This window comes from Prinia subflava, chromosome 11, assembly GCF_021018805.1.
Source record: "Prinia subflava isolate CZ2003 ecotype Zambia chromosome 11, Cam_Psub_1.2, whole genome shotgun sequence".
In the NCBI taxonomy this organism is placed as follows: Eukaryota; Metazoa; Chordata; class Aves; order Passeriformes; family Cisticolidae; genus Prinia; species Prinia subflava.
The window spans coordinates 16,323,290-16,338,092 of NC_086257.1; the positions used below are offsets into that span (position 1 = coordinate 16,323,290).

The 14,803-nt window shown below is 39.0% G+C and overlaps 1 protein-coding gene across 1 annotated transcript in view; it reads left to right on the top strand.

Annotated features, from left to right (window-relative positions):
- ARMC9 (armadillo repeat containing 9) overlaps window positions 1–14,803 on the top strand; it is a 54,301-nt gene that overhangs the window by 24,016 nt on the left and 15,482 nt on the right. The window contains 11 exon segments of the mRNA XM_063408049.1: window positions 74–108; window positions 851–962; window positions 1,881–1,973; window positions 3,241–3,331; window positions 4,192–4,315; window positions 5,812–5,951; window positions 6,750–6,826; window positions 7,521–7,595; window positions 8,656–8,746; window positions 9,729–9,790; window positions 13,839–13,943. Coding sequence (XP_063264119.1) covers window positions 74–108; window positions 851–962; window positions 1,881–1,973; window positions 3,241–3,331; window positions 4,192–4,315; window positions 5,812–5,951; window positions 6,750–6,826; window positions 7,521–7,595; window positions 8,656–8,746; window positions 9,729–9,790; window positions 13,839–13,943 — 1,005 coding nt within the window.

Genomic DNA, 14,803 nt, shown 5'->3' on the forward strand with positions numbered 1-14,803 from the left:
TCTAATTAGTAACATTATGTGAAATTTGGACTTATATGCTGTAATTTCCTTTTTTTCTCTTTTTGTGATCCAGGCTTCCACACTGTTAAGAGCATCTTTAGCCTCTATGTAAGTATTTGTTGCTGAGCTTCATTTTTGTCTGTAGAGAAGATGAGGAGTTTGTAAACTGAAGTACACACTGCCACTTGTCTGCAAATGGGACTTACTCCTCCTCTGTGCTTCCTCTGACCTCAGTGAACATTGATGCAGATATTGTGTGATCTGTGTTCTTGTGCTGAGCAGCCTCAGTAACGTTCTAATTTCAGCAGAATGTTGTTAATCCAGTAAATCTGCCATTCCACACCTGTGAGGTTGTTGCTGTATTTTTAGTGTTTCCACATATTTCAGTCCTGTTGTTGTAATTGGTTTGATTCTCACAAACCCAGGAAATGGGGAACTCACTAGGGGATTTTGGGGTGGCTTAACTTCAATTTTTTTGTGTCTTGACTGTGTCAAGAGCCACGAGCTGCTACCCTCATGCCCTTGTGGTCCAGTAGGGGAGGGGAAAAAAGGATGTTACTGTGCTGTTTTGTGCCAGTAAAAATCTCAGATCATCAGCTGGCTGGTTATTAGTTTACTGTCTGCAAGTTATGATGGTAAGCGAGCTGCATGCATAATGAAGAAATAACCCCAAATTTAACAAGTCTGTTGTTCTGACACTATAACGGTAATAAAAGTAATAAAAATGTGAAAACATGGAAGTTCTTTTCCTGAAGCAGACTTCCTGTTTTGGCTCTTCTCACCTCAGTAACATCAGCTGCACTGAACGAGGAGGGAGAGTTTTAATGAATGTCTTTCCATTTGCATTTAGGAAGGTACAGGACGTGCCATTGTTGCCCTCTTTGGATTATGAGAAGCTGAAGAAAGATTTGATCACAGGGAGTGATCGTCTCAAGGCCCTCTTACTGCAGGCTCTGCGCTGGGTAAGGACAGGGCCTCTGGAGGCATCCAGAGCCATTTTGCAAAGAGGACAGTTGTTCTGGTGATGAGTGCAACATCACAGGCAACTTCCTCAGTGGTGGAGCTTGCTAAAGTGTTGAGATGATGAAGGTAGCCCAGGCAGGAGGTGTTTGTAGTGTAGCAGTGTCCTTCTCATCTAAGGAGAGACAGATTCCTCACATGAGGAATTCCCAGATTTCTGAGATACTTCGTGGAAATAATTTCTGATGTGCTTTCAAATAAATTTTTGTTTTAGGCAGTTCTTTTTTCCATGTATCCTTTTGGTTTATTTTTATATAAATACTGCTGTATCTGAGACATACCTGACTCTAATCACCAGTTTTCCTTTATAATCAAGGTATTTTACAGGAACCTACTTTTTGGTTCACTTGGGTCAATGACATTTCAGAAAAATTACAGGTGACAACAGGAAGTTACATTTTCCTGTTGGAAAGGAAGCTGATGTGCTCAAAGTGACAGTCATGAAAGATGATAATAGTGGAATTCTGATCAGGTTTCAGTGTCTGTTTTCACACAAAAAACAATCTGTTCTGTCCAGAGGTACTTCTAGCCTAGTGCTCTGTCTGTTTAAGAAAAGCTCCACATCTGTAACTATTAGAGGGGATGTTTTAACTTTATGGGAAGTAATTCTGAATGCTTCCTGTATGGGCAATGATGACTGCTCCCAAGTAACAGTTTTGTAATGGATCACAGAGCTGAGACAGGTCAGTTCATTTCCTCTCTTTCCCTTAGGTCACTGAAGTTGAATTACTGCTCCCCAGGAGAGAGGTTTCTCAGCTACAGAGTATCAGAACCTTTAAAATCTCCTGAGGTCATCAATCTATAGTTTTGGCTTTTTGTGAGTTTTCTTACTTGTTTATTTATGTTGTTATTTATTTTAGCGCTTGACAACGTCATATCCTGGAGAACAGAGAGACACTATCATGCAAGCCTACATCAGTAATGACCTCCTAGATTGCCACAGCAACTGTCAGGTCAGCCGAAACTGAGAGTTGTCAGTTGTCCAGTTACTGTGTGATATTGCTCGTTTGTGTCTATGAAGTGCTGATCATAAAATTTTACTGCACTCTGGAAGGGGAGAAGAAAAAAATGTGGTAGTGCCAAAATCAGGTGATACATTTAGCTCCTTCATCCCAGTTTTTAAATGTTGATGGCAAAGCTTTGCATTACAAGAGCTCTTAGTGTAGATACAGTTCTTGTAAACAAATGGAAGTTTATAATCTCCGTGTGCTTCACCTCTGTGAGTTCAACTGAAGCCTGAAGCCCTTTATTGCTTGTTTATCAGATCCTGTGTCTCTTTTTGAGTTATTGTGTATTGTTAAATAATACACTCAATTCATTTCACTGATCTAAGATAAGAGCTAAATTGGACTTCAGTCCCAATGCCTTTATGGAGTGTCATTGTGCACCTGCAGTAGTGTGGTCAGCTGTGTTTCTAGGAATTTGAGGTGGATTGGCACCTTTCTTTAGAAAAGGGAATTGCTGGTGTGTTGATTTTGAAAACTTGTTTCAGTCCCTGATAACCCATTACTGTTGCTAAGAAAAGTAAAACGTTTTTCTTTGGCTGTAGTGACTTCTGTGTGTAATGGAGTTCCCCAGGGGTTCCAGGCACTGAGCCTAATTGGTTTATTGTGGCTTCATTGTCTTTGCAACAGTCACTTGCACCACTAGGAAACGTAAAGGATTATTAAATCAACCATCAGTTTTTCTCCCTCTAAATTTCTGTAAGAGAGAAGTTTTATGTAAAGCCTGAAATAAAGCAGATTAGGAATAATTGCAATGTGGTGGTGGTGGTGGTAAGTTACTGAGCTGCTTCCCACGCTCTTCGTTGTCAAAGAAAAGCATTCCTATTCAGGTAATATTACTGCACTTAAGTTCATCAAAAACTAAGTTGTTTGGTTTGTGGGGGGGGGTTGTCACTGACTGAATATTAATTTTGGTACCAGCTTTAACTAGACTGTGTTGGCTCTTTATAACTTCCACTCTACACCATAGAGTTTAATGGTGTTTTAACAGACTCAGCTGAGAAGCTGTAATTTGCCTATTTGTTCATTTTCCATCTCTCCTTCAGCTCCCTGCCAATAAAAAAAGAAATTGTACATCATAGTGACAAATCAATAAGCATTCAAAGGGAGGTTTTTTTTGTTCTGTGTAAGTTTAATGAAGCTTTTAAAACATTATAGACAACTAACTTTTGTGTTTCCTTCTTTGTGGTTTATTAACATATGCTTTGTTTTTCAGAGAAGTGTCCTCCAATTATTATATTCTAAGAGTGAGGTAGTCAGACAGTATATGGCAAGGCTCATCAATGCTTTTGCTTCACTGACAGAAGGTAAAAGATTCACTGCAAAAAATAAGATAGCATTTTCAGATAATGCTGTCTTATTGGTGCTTCACAAGTGCATGTCAGTGCATGTGGAAATGTAGAGCCTTATTTGCACCCTTTTTCTAGGGATTCACTATCTTTTGTTACATACATTCAAAACAGCTTTTCAGTGTCTGGAAAGTTTTCATTTTGACACTGTATGTTCAGTATTTCTGATTTGTTTTGATGATTTGTGATCTGTGTAGGAACTTACTCAGATACTGCCTTTAATATAGTGTTCAGTCTCTCCCCGAGGGTTAAAGAGAAAAATCCCCATTAATTAGGGGTCCTGTGGGCAGACCTGCTCCAGGCTGTGCAGTAGTAACTACTGTGGCTCCTGCATTTTCCTGGTTGGTCCTCACCTGAATAAATCTTTGTGCATCACTGCTAACAATCCAGATGCATATATATGTAGCTTTGTATCTCTGCCTGCCCCAAATTAGCTCTTAGTTTGTTATTTTTGGAGCTAAGTATTGCTAGGCGCTGAAATCTCATTTGAAGTCAGTAGCAGGAAGGCACCTGACCTTCAGGAGCTCCTTGGACATTTTTCTTTGCTTGTACAAAACTGATAGATCAGAAAGCATAGACTCAAAGTGGATTCTGTGTGGTACTGTTTGGCAAGGGTGGCCCTCTAATACCCCAAGTGTCTGGATTGAATGCAACTGGTCTGCTGCACAACTTTGTACAGCTTGGTTTGGACCTTGGCACAAGATTGTGGCTTGTCAAGAGGAAACTGAGGTCAATCCTGCTTACTTTTCCAAAGAGAGGGAGCTTTTCTGTCATAGCTGCTATCTCAGCATCTGTTCTTTCATCACTTTTTGCACCAGGTCGTGCCTACCTTTCTCAGAACCCAACATTGCTGCAAATGCTGCAGGACAGACTGAAAGCTGAAGACAAGGATTCCCTTACATGGGAGAATGTTCTGGGGGCTCTGCAGAAATTCAGCCTCAGGTGATGAAAGCACAGCGTGTGGTGGTGACAGCAGGAGAGGAAATGCAGGCTAGTTAGGCTCTGTCAGGGAGGAAAGAAGAGCACTTGATTTTCCCATAACAATCATCAGAACCCCTGATGGCTGATGAAAGCAATGTCACTTATTATGGAGGAGAACTCAGTTTTGCTGACTGAATTAACCTGACTTCCTACCAGCTGTCAGGGCTCAAGTAAATGCACATCTCCTGCCACAGCCTTGTGTGCTTTGTATGTGTTCCTTAACTGAAGAATGTGAAAATCTTAATGTAGAAAGCTCTGACGAACCTACATGGAAAAAAGAGTTGTGTTACATTCCAAAGCATAAGGTTTTCATTATCCTTTCTGCAAACATTTTTCAGGGATTTCATCTTTATCCTGTTGACCCTCTTTCCTGGAGCTATCTATGCATGGGCTGTCTTGTTTCTTACTTTTACATTAGCAGTCTGACTCAAGTGCCCACCACAAAAGAAATACGCAAAAGCAGTAAAGGGCGTGCCTTATTTATTAAATAAAAATGATCTTAAGGACTCTGTTTTCACAGCAGTCTGGAGGAATTTGAAAATTTGGAAGTTTCTTATTTTCTAAAAAGTAACAATCTTATAGAAGGTTAATTCCAGGTACTTGACATAAGGGAAACTTTTTTAATATGTGGTCAGATGCTCCCTTGTTTTGCTTAGTCCATGCCATAGACTTGCTGCAATATCCAGAACTAAGAAACATATGAGTTTTCAGGACCAAAGCCAGGAAAGCACCTGCTTTGATCTTTGCAATTTAAATATAATATCTCTTGGAAATAATACTATTAAAAATGCTGCTCTTCAGTAAGACTTTTCTGCCAGTATATACTTCTCTCTTTTTTTGTATTGTAAAATGTAGAATTACTACTGTAGATGACCTGGCACTTTATTCAGCAAAGTCTTTGAGGGCAACTACAAGTTGAGTTAAAAGGGCATGAGATTTAAGAATCTGTAGAGAAAAGTGCAAATAGATTCAATCAAAAAACCTCATTTGTCAAATTGACAGTACAAAAGTGCTACAGTGCTGTGGCTACCTATAAGAAGAAGTAATTAATTTGTTTTATGGGTCTGTTGTGTGTAGCTGTGTTTTTAAACCAATTTTAAAAGACAATTGAAAATGCCATTTTAGCTGGAGTAAGAAGCCTTAGAAAACAATGAAGAAATTTACCTCAGCAGTTCACATATTTAAAAAGAACAAAATAGAAGACAACCCCCCCAGTCTATCCAACAATATTGTAGTCCTCTAACCATATGGGAATCTGCATCTTCAATTTCTCCAGGCTTTGTTAAATACTTAGTTTAGTGATTCTGCCAAAATGGGTAGTTTAAGGATTTTTGGGGGGGGGGGGCAGGCTAATGTATTTTAGATGTGCTTGTACTGGCTATAAATGTATATGAAAGGTATTTATGTTGTGATCTGGCATTTGTGATTTGTGATCTGATTTTGTTTTTTGATCCTAGGCGTACATTGCAGTCAGCAATGATCAAAGATGGGCTCATTTTCTGGCTGGTTGATGTTCTGATAGACCCAGACTGCCTGTCTGAATACAACCTGGAGTATTGTGCTGCCTTGCTCATGAATCTTTGTCTGCGGAGTGCAGGTGTCTCACAGTTTGAATTACAACTTTATTCCAAGAAATAGACAGGGAAGATTGTGAATCTTTTTTTCCTGTTTTACCAGGATTCTTTCAAGTGACTACAATCAGCAGCAGGGACCACAACCAGAGATATTTGAGTGCTATAACCAATGCTTTTGGGCACATCTCTTTTCCCAAAAATTCCAGTTATGGGAGGTTAGCTTCACCAAATGTTACAGAATTAAGCAAAGAAATAAGCAATGGCACCCTATAAGATTTGATTGTTTTTCATATTAGTATGTGAAGGCTGCCATTGCTACATTCCAGGCCCACTTTTCAAAGGACTTTGTGTCCAATTACAGACTCTGTGTAAGAGATTTCTTTGTAAACAGAAAGAACTGAGTTGAGGAGTAATGGTGAGGAGCTTAACCTTCACCTTGCCTTCACTTCTACAATGCAGAGATTCCCCTCAAGAAAATGCAATCCTGTCTGTGTCCAAGAGACTTTAAAAGAGCTTAAATTTCTTTTTAAAAAGGAAAGTAAGGTAAGGGTAAAAAATCATCTGCTTCTTGTAAGCCAAAAGATGCCTTTGTTAAATTTTTAAATCCCCTTTGTGTTGCATCCTGTCCAAGACTACAGCTGCATAAATCCAGAGTTACTTCTCTCGATTTCAACTCAGTTACACTGAGCAGCATTTGTCAGGAACAAGAAGCAGTATTGCTCTTTGCAAACTTTATTTAATACTGATTCTAAAAAGTAAGAAAAAAACTTGCTTTTATCTGTTCTATTTTTCAAGCATATTTATGTATTCTGCCTTTGCAGGGAAGAAAATATGTGCAAGTATCCCAAATCACACGCTCAGAGTTCTTTCTAGTCTTCTTGACCATGAGAATCCTAAGGTATTTGTACAGAAAACTTTGGGTTAATGAAAAGGTGGAAAGAGAAATTTTAAAAAAGAGGAAATGAAAAAAATGTGAAAAGTAAATTGGTTTTGTTTCCTTTATTAGACCCTCATGTAATTAAGTTGCAGGACTTTTTCCTAAAATTCACAAATGCGTACATTTTATTTTGTTGAGCAGAGGTCTTTCTAGACAGAAGCATGTCTTGCTTTAACAAAGGTTGGCAGCTAAGAATGGGAGCTTTTGGATGCAGTTACCCTGCAGTCCATGTGCTTTGATTGCAGTTTCTGATGCTGCTTAAATATCATGCACAAATCACTCAGGCTTAACTCGTTCATGACATGAACAATGTATGATGCAAACCCATTCTGCAAAACATCAGGTGCAGGGGAACACATTTGTTGTAGTTTTAAGGAATGCTATAAGAAAGTTGTAGACTTGTGACATTCAAGCCCTAATATCCTTTTATATTACATTTCACTTGACCTGTCACTTTAACCTTTTGTGGTTCCTTTCTTTTCTGTCTCAGGGTACACTTGCATCTTAGATGTTAAATTGAACTACCTCAGAGGAAAATTCTAAAAATTATTAGTTATTTCTACCTGATTTCTACCTTTCATTCTTATATTTTGCTGAGAGTCAGCTGGGATGAATGTAAGTTTTTCTTCATGGTATGACTGTTTCTTCCTCTTAGGTCCAGTCCTATGTGAATGGAGCACTGTACAGTATTCTGGCCATCCCTTCTGTCCGAGAAGAAGCCAAAGAAATGGTAAGAAATGCTGCTTTGCATAGCATGAAAATGAACTCCTCTGCCAGAGCTGGGCCAGACAGGGAGCTGCTGAGCAGGGCACAGCAGGGCTGTGAGGAGGGAGCCAGGGCATTTCGAGAAGGGAACCCACAAGAGCCCCTTCCCCTTTGATCCTCAGGGGAGTATGAATGTATGTCCCAAACACTTCTGCCATATTTTCAGGTCTTTTTCCCAGGAGTGGAGCCCCAGTACTGTGAAGGATTCTGTGTGAATTATAAATGAAAGGTATTATTTTAGAATTGTGTGTCCTCATAGCATTTTGTAGACTCCTTGTGGCCCAGGAGATGCTTTCATCTCACCTGCTACTTCTTCCCCTTAAGTAGCTCATTCTGCACCAGTGAGTAGCTACTAAAAGGAGTTCTTGCAGCTTTTCCTTCTGCCTGATACAGACATGGTTATCTGGGGAAGGCAGCAGGAGGGAGGTTTCAGAACTAGGAACTGATTGCCTGTGAAAGTTAGTCTAATGGTAACAACTCTGTTTCAACTTCTGTATTTGAGGAAGCTGCTCCTGGGATAGCAGCATGTCTTTGTATCTCAAGAACTAACCCAGAGAGTTATGGAGACATAATAGTTGTCAGATGTTCTACCTCACAGAGCACAGAGGATTTAAATGCTTAAAGACACAACATCAAGGCTATAAGGAGCCATAGAGACCAGGTTTAAGGTCAAAGCTGGTTCTGCTTTTTGCTTTCCTGCTCTGAACCTTGCACTGTTGTCTCTGTGGATGCAAATTTGATCCTGTTCTGATGACTATTGTGTACAGAATTCAGAAGGCAAAAGCAACAGATATGTTGTAAAAATTTGCTGTTCATCATGGACATGTCTCCTTTTAAGCCTTGAAGCAATCTAGAGAGCATATTTCTTTTGTCTGTGCAACACTTGGAGCTGAACACTGTGGTTTGCTTCACACTGCCTGTGTTTTTCCTGACCAAAAGTAAAAAAAAAGATATTTTAGCTAACAGTTCTCTGTCACTGTGGTCACATGAAACACTGATCTCCCAATGTTTTCTGCTACATGCAGGGAATGGAAGAAATTCTGCGCTGCTTTATCAAGGAGAGAAGTGGAGAGATGGTTCGACAGATGGAATATGTTATCAAGCAACTCAATTCAGGTCAGAAGACATGCAGCTATCAGAGCTTTAAATCTTTCACAAAAGCCATAAAAAAGCTCATATTTTTACTTGGCATTGGAACCCTCAAAGAATAACAAGAGTGTGATGGTCTGAGAGAGGGTGAATAGTGAATGTCAGGATTTGAAAGTCGTGTATTTTAAAATTTCCTTTATGTTGTAGTAATAAGGAAGAAATAAAAGGCTGAGTAAGACACAATTCCAAATTTTTGGGACTGTAAATAAAATTACCTTGGCTTCGTTCATGCCAGTGGTCTGATGGTAATGAGAGACTGCTGCCAACTGCAAAACGCAGTAGCAATTTGTAAAACAGGATTTAGGGACTAGGTCTGTGCTCATCTCTTATTCTAGTGAGATGTAACTTTACGTGCAATGGCTTATCCTGAGTAGGGATTTGTTCTTCAAAATTATAGAACCACTTCTACCTGAAAATGGCATTTTTAAGAGCTTTTGTCTGAGTCATTGATGAGTACAAGTTGTGTTTTCAGATTTCCAGTGTAAGCCTGGCCACTTTTTTCCTGAGGAAATAATTTTGTCCAAAAGTTAAAATAAATATTCTGCACAAGTACAAACTTTTTATGTTCAAAAACAGTATAATATTAAAGTATTTGTAGGGAGAAGTAGAATCTCTTATTAAAAAATATTTGAAAAATAGACAAACTTGCAAGTGCACACACTTTCATTCAAGTCTTGTCAGTAAATACAGCGAGATGTCACCATGGATTTTATGAGAAAGTAACTATTCCTAACTATTTCTACTTCTGCCATTTTCCAAAATATGAATTGATTTCAGTGATTTCTAGAATGCTTATAGGATCAAATTATTCCAATAGTTGTCCTGAAACAGACATGTCTGTATGAGAAGCGGGTTAAATCTTGCTCCTGTAAGAGTGAGGTAATAATTAGATTCTGTTAAATTGTATATATGCAACTTAACTGACACCATTTTGTTTGCTTCTTTCTAGAAGAGCCATTCAATGAAAATATTGTGTCTGATGATGATGATGACGAAGAGGAGTATGAGGAAGTAAGTAAAGGCTTTCTGACACCTTTTAGAAAAATCCTTAACCTTCTAGAAAGAAAATGTTTGTGTCAATAAACCAGACTTTGATTTTCTGGTGGTTTTGCTTTTGATTTTTATGTTTACATAATTATTCTTGCATGAACAAGAAAATTTGATCTGTTTCCATTACCTTTTCTTCATTTGAAATGCTACTCTTTGATTTTGGCAACTCATCACCTCTGTGATAATTAAAGGAATATAGCTTGACATAAGTGAAGAGATGAAGAGTTACTGTAGCAGTAGGAATCTTGTTTTCAAACAGACCTATTGGGTGAAGTTACAAAAAAAAGTATAATACCAAAATAGTTTATAAACAGGTTGTCACTTTTTCTTAAGGTATCATTACCTATTCAGGGTGTGACTTTATTTGCTGTTTAAAAACTTCCACAGCATGTTTTTTGCCCTGAAGAAGTCAGTGGCATGGAGAGTATGTGAACTGCAAAATGTTCTTGTATTAGAAATTACTGCAGAACAGATTCACTGAAAACCATGCTTTTAGACAAAATATAAGCTTTTTGTGCTGAACCAACAAAGAATAAGATAAAACTTAGTTGGTCGTGTCCACGTTCTCGTAGCTCATTGCACATTAATGGGAATGACAGTGACTGGGGAAAACCAAGTCTAAAATTTGTCCTGTTACTGCATTTTCTAGTGCATGTTGACCTTCTTCTGTTTTGAGAGCAGATAATAATGCAAATATCCTGACTGTAACAGGTGTGGGGTGCTCCCAGCTGCTGTGGGGTGCAGCACCCTGCAGGATCCAGCCTTTGCCTGGCACTGGTTGCATTATTTATCCAGTTTTTATGTGGTGTTTTGTGTACCTTTTGTGTTGTGGCACAATAGGTGGTGCACTAATAATCCCTTTGCCTAAAGTTAGAGCTCTGTGGAAATTCTAATTTTAGAGCTACAAAGCAGTTTTATTTAACAGTCAGCTCTCCCCTTTTTATTCTAAGGGAACACAGTAAACTTTTTTTTTCTTGTAACATTAGATTATTGTAATTGTTTCACCTCCTGCAGTCCTGAAGTCAGTTTTTGATAATCTTTCCACTCCTCCAACCAAAAATCAGTGCTTATGGTGCAAGATGGGCTTCCTGGAGATTAACCATTAAAACTTCCCTTTGCTTAAAATGCTGCTTAACACCTTCTAACTGATGTTTCAAGGCTTTGAGTGTCTTGGGTGTATGGTGAGAATCCAAGGTGATACTATCTTTGCTTGAACTTCAGTATACTTTTTTAAAGGATACTGTATTTTGTTATGAAAACACATAGACAAGGGACTCCTTCCTGAAAGATGTGGCATTGAATTGCATGATAATGTTGAACACTTCCATCACTTTACTTGTTCCTGGAAATGAAAGGAAGGTGAATTCTCCAGTTTAGTCCTACCCCCTAGATGAGTTGCTGCTGCTTTACAATCCCAGCAAAGACTCTAGGTGAAATCCTTTTGAAATGTATTTTTGCCACTGGACCATCATGTGATTAAAACGGACTTGTGGCATTTCTTATTATTTGACTCAAAAAATAACAGAAGGCTTTTGAAACAGACAAGTGTCCAATTCCAGTTTTTCATTAGCTTCACCATTATATTAAAAAAAGAGCCAACTTTGAAACTGTTTTTAGTGTAACATTAATTGCAACACATTCTGAATCCTTATTTTTGCTGGGGACTATAATTCTGTTCTGCTACAAGGATGTCTAGTTTCTTAGTCACTCAGTCTAGAAAATATAGTTTACAAATATCATTGCAGTAATGCATGATGTTGTTACTTTGTTACTTTGTTAAATAAACAAAGATTTGTTGACTCACTACCTCAATGCTTGGAATTCTTGTATTTTGGAATTGCAGTGGGTTATTGTTCTCAATGGTGTTCTGTGATAACATCTGATGTGATCTGGCAACAGAAAATTTTGGAAAACTTTATCACAAGTCTTGCTTTTACATAACTTTTAAACTACTACAGACTGAATACATTTCAGGATGTGTCTATATATTGCCAATTTTGCCAGTTTAGTGACATGCTTTCAGACTGCTTACTGATGTTAGAATTTGTTGTTCAATACCTTTATTTATACCTTTACAACTTAAGAAACAACAAAAAGACTCTCATGCAGCCTTACTTTGCAGGTTTTGCTCCAGCTTTAATTGTTTATAAGAGCATGCAAATGTTCCCAGTGCTGTTACTGTTAGCTTTCATGGGTTTTTTTTGGTTTTATCTGTATTTAATTTAGAGTTGATGAATTCTCTCCTGGCTTTGAGCAGATCTTGTGGTACTTTCTCCTAAACACTGTGGCAAAGATGCAGTTGAGCCTGTTTGTGGAAAATTCTGGGGTTTCCAAGGACATCATACATTCAGAAAGATTCTGTACTGTGTGATGCTGGAGCATATAATGATATAAAAAATATCTCTGTGTGTGCTGTTATTCAGAAATAAATTGGTTTTTGTGCTTGTCTGGTAAGCTTTAAATTAACTAGTGTAGAGTTTGGGATACACTGACTCCTGGAGTACATACCCAGCCTTGAGATGTTAACCTTCTGGGGTGTGTGGACACCCACAGCCCCAGTGTGTGTTTCCTGGTTCTCAATATTCTCTTGACTGGTCTGTTAAATACTAACTTAATTTATCTTCAGGTTTTGATCTTTGCTTTTTATTTGACTTGGACCATCTTGAAAAGCTGCTTGTAAAAGTGAACATGTGATATTGTAGCTTTGATTCAAAAGTTTAATTACAAGCTGGAGCTGTGTGAGGTGCCTGTACAGTGATGATTTACCAGACACCCTCTGATCCGCTGTCACTCAGCACCTGGCAATAAAATCAGGGAGCTGTCGTGTGAAAATACACTTCAGCCACAGAGCACATCAAAAGAAAGGGCTTAATCACAGGGCTTCAAGCCATGACATTAACAGGCTTTGCTGCCAACATCTGCTGCAGCCTGTGAGCAGTGGGGAACAGGGCACCAATTGTGTTCTTTCAGCAGTGGGGTGATGGCACATCGGGCAAAGTCCTGATTTTGTACAAGGAGGCAGAGGGGGATCATTTCAGGCTCGGTTACCTGGTAGGTTAAATAATGTCAGGGAGCAGGATTGGCTGCATTAAAAAACCATGTGAAAAAAAAATCCCCCCAGACCTATTTATAGAGCTTATCTTTGCAACTTTTTTCCTCCCCACACACCCCCCCGCCCTCATCAAAATACAATATATTGTGGTCTTTGGAGTGTGGTTTCTTGGTGGGGGGCAGGGGTGGAGGGCTGTTTTTTGCTTGATACAGATGATTGTTGCCTAGTCTACAAGTGTTTATCCTTTTGCCATCATCTGGGTTATTTTTCACACATACCCAGCTTTCCAGGTAATTAAGAGCTGATTGTGACTAAAACTGAGTCTAAATCTCACTAAAGGAAAACTGCTTTTCATTTTCATTGTGCTCTGGAGTTCATCAGAGTCCATGACCATTGTTTTTAATGGAGTTTATGTCAGACTCTCTACAGAACTATGCAACATAACTTTTTAGAATGATTCCTTTACTTTTTCTCACTTACTGTTTTTGACAGTCATTTACATTTACTGTCACAACAGGTTTCAAAAGCAAAGGATATTTTCTTCATCTGAAGTGGGTTTGTCTTAGGCTATCTTGTGCAGGACAGAAGAGAATTCTTTTTAGTAGCAGAACACAAACCCAAATACTGTCTTGTTCTTGTACTACTGTTTTTGGTTTGCTGGAGGAATCCCTCAAACATCAAAATTTCCTGGTTTTTTTGATCTGTAGAAGCTGTAGAGCTTCCATGAAAGATTAATCACCCATAGTTATTCTAGAAATTGGTACAGAAGAGTGAATTCTTGGTAGTTTTTACTTGAAGTTGGTTACAATTGGATTTGTGGAACAAAATCAACAGAGGATTGTTGCCTTGTTGTGTCATATTTTTATCCTGAAATACTGATTCCAAGCTTTTTGTACCAGCCCTGTATTACCAGCTTTAAAGCTTCCTTGCACACCTGAGTTTCTTGTTGCCTTGCAGGAGGACAGTGACATCCTACAACCTGATCTGGACAAAGATGAGATTCTGCTGCCTCAGCTCGGGGAGCTTTCAGGAGAGAAGCTGCTAACAACCGAGTACTTGGGAGTGAGTACCGCTACTTAGAATTTTGAAATAAATTCATTTCCTGGGTTAAGTGTTTTATTTCAGTAGTTTCACTGCTTTATTCAATTTGTTGCTTGAAGAGGCAGCTGCTACCTGTGGAGCAGTCAGAATCTTTCAGTCTGTGTACGAGCTGCTGCTCAGGAGAAGCAGAACCAGTGTGAGAAAGGAGCTACGCTTTCACAGGGGGTGGTCAGACTGTGGCTTAATAATAAGCTACAGGCAGCCTTAGGGTTCTGGTGCTATACCAGTGACTCTGTGAGCACACAAAACAAAGTGCCAAGCAGGTTAATACTGGAACATTCTGCTGGTCTGAAATGATTTTAGAAAAAAGAAAAGTTGAAAAGTCAACTGCTCCTGCAGGCGTTGTGCCGGATCAAGTATTGTCTGCCTTACTTCAAGCAGCAAAAAGCTATTAAGTAAATAAGCATAAAGTTTTTTATGAATGCCATTTAGTGTGCTGTGACTAATTTGAGTTATTCAGAGGGCTGGAGTACCTCTCCTGTGAAAACAGGCTTAGAGAGTGGCATTATTCAGCCTGGAGAAGAGAAGGAAGAGGTCTCCAGGGAGACCTTATTGTGGGCTTTCAGTCCTAAAAGGGCCTACAAGAAAGCTGAAGAGGAGCTTTTTCACAAGAATACGTAGTACTAGGACAAGGGGAAATGTCTTCAAACTGAAAGAGAGTAGGTTAGATTAGATATAAGGAAAAAAATTCCCTGTGAAGGTGGTGAGGCTCTGGCAGTGATTGCCCAGAGAAGCTGTGGCAGCCCCGTCCCTGGAAGTGTTTGAGGCCAGGTCGGATGAGGCTTTGAGCAATCTGATGTAGTGAAAGCTGTCCCTGGCCA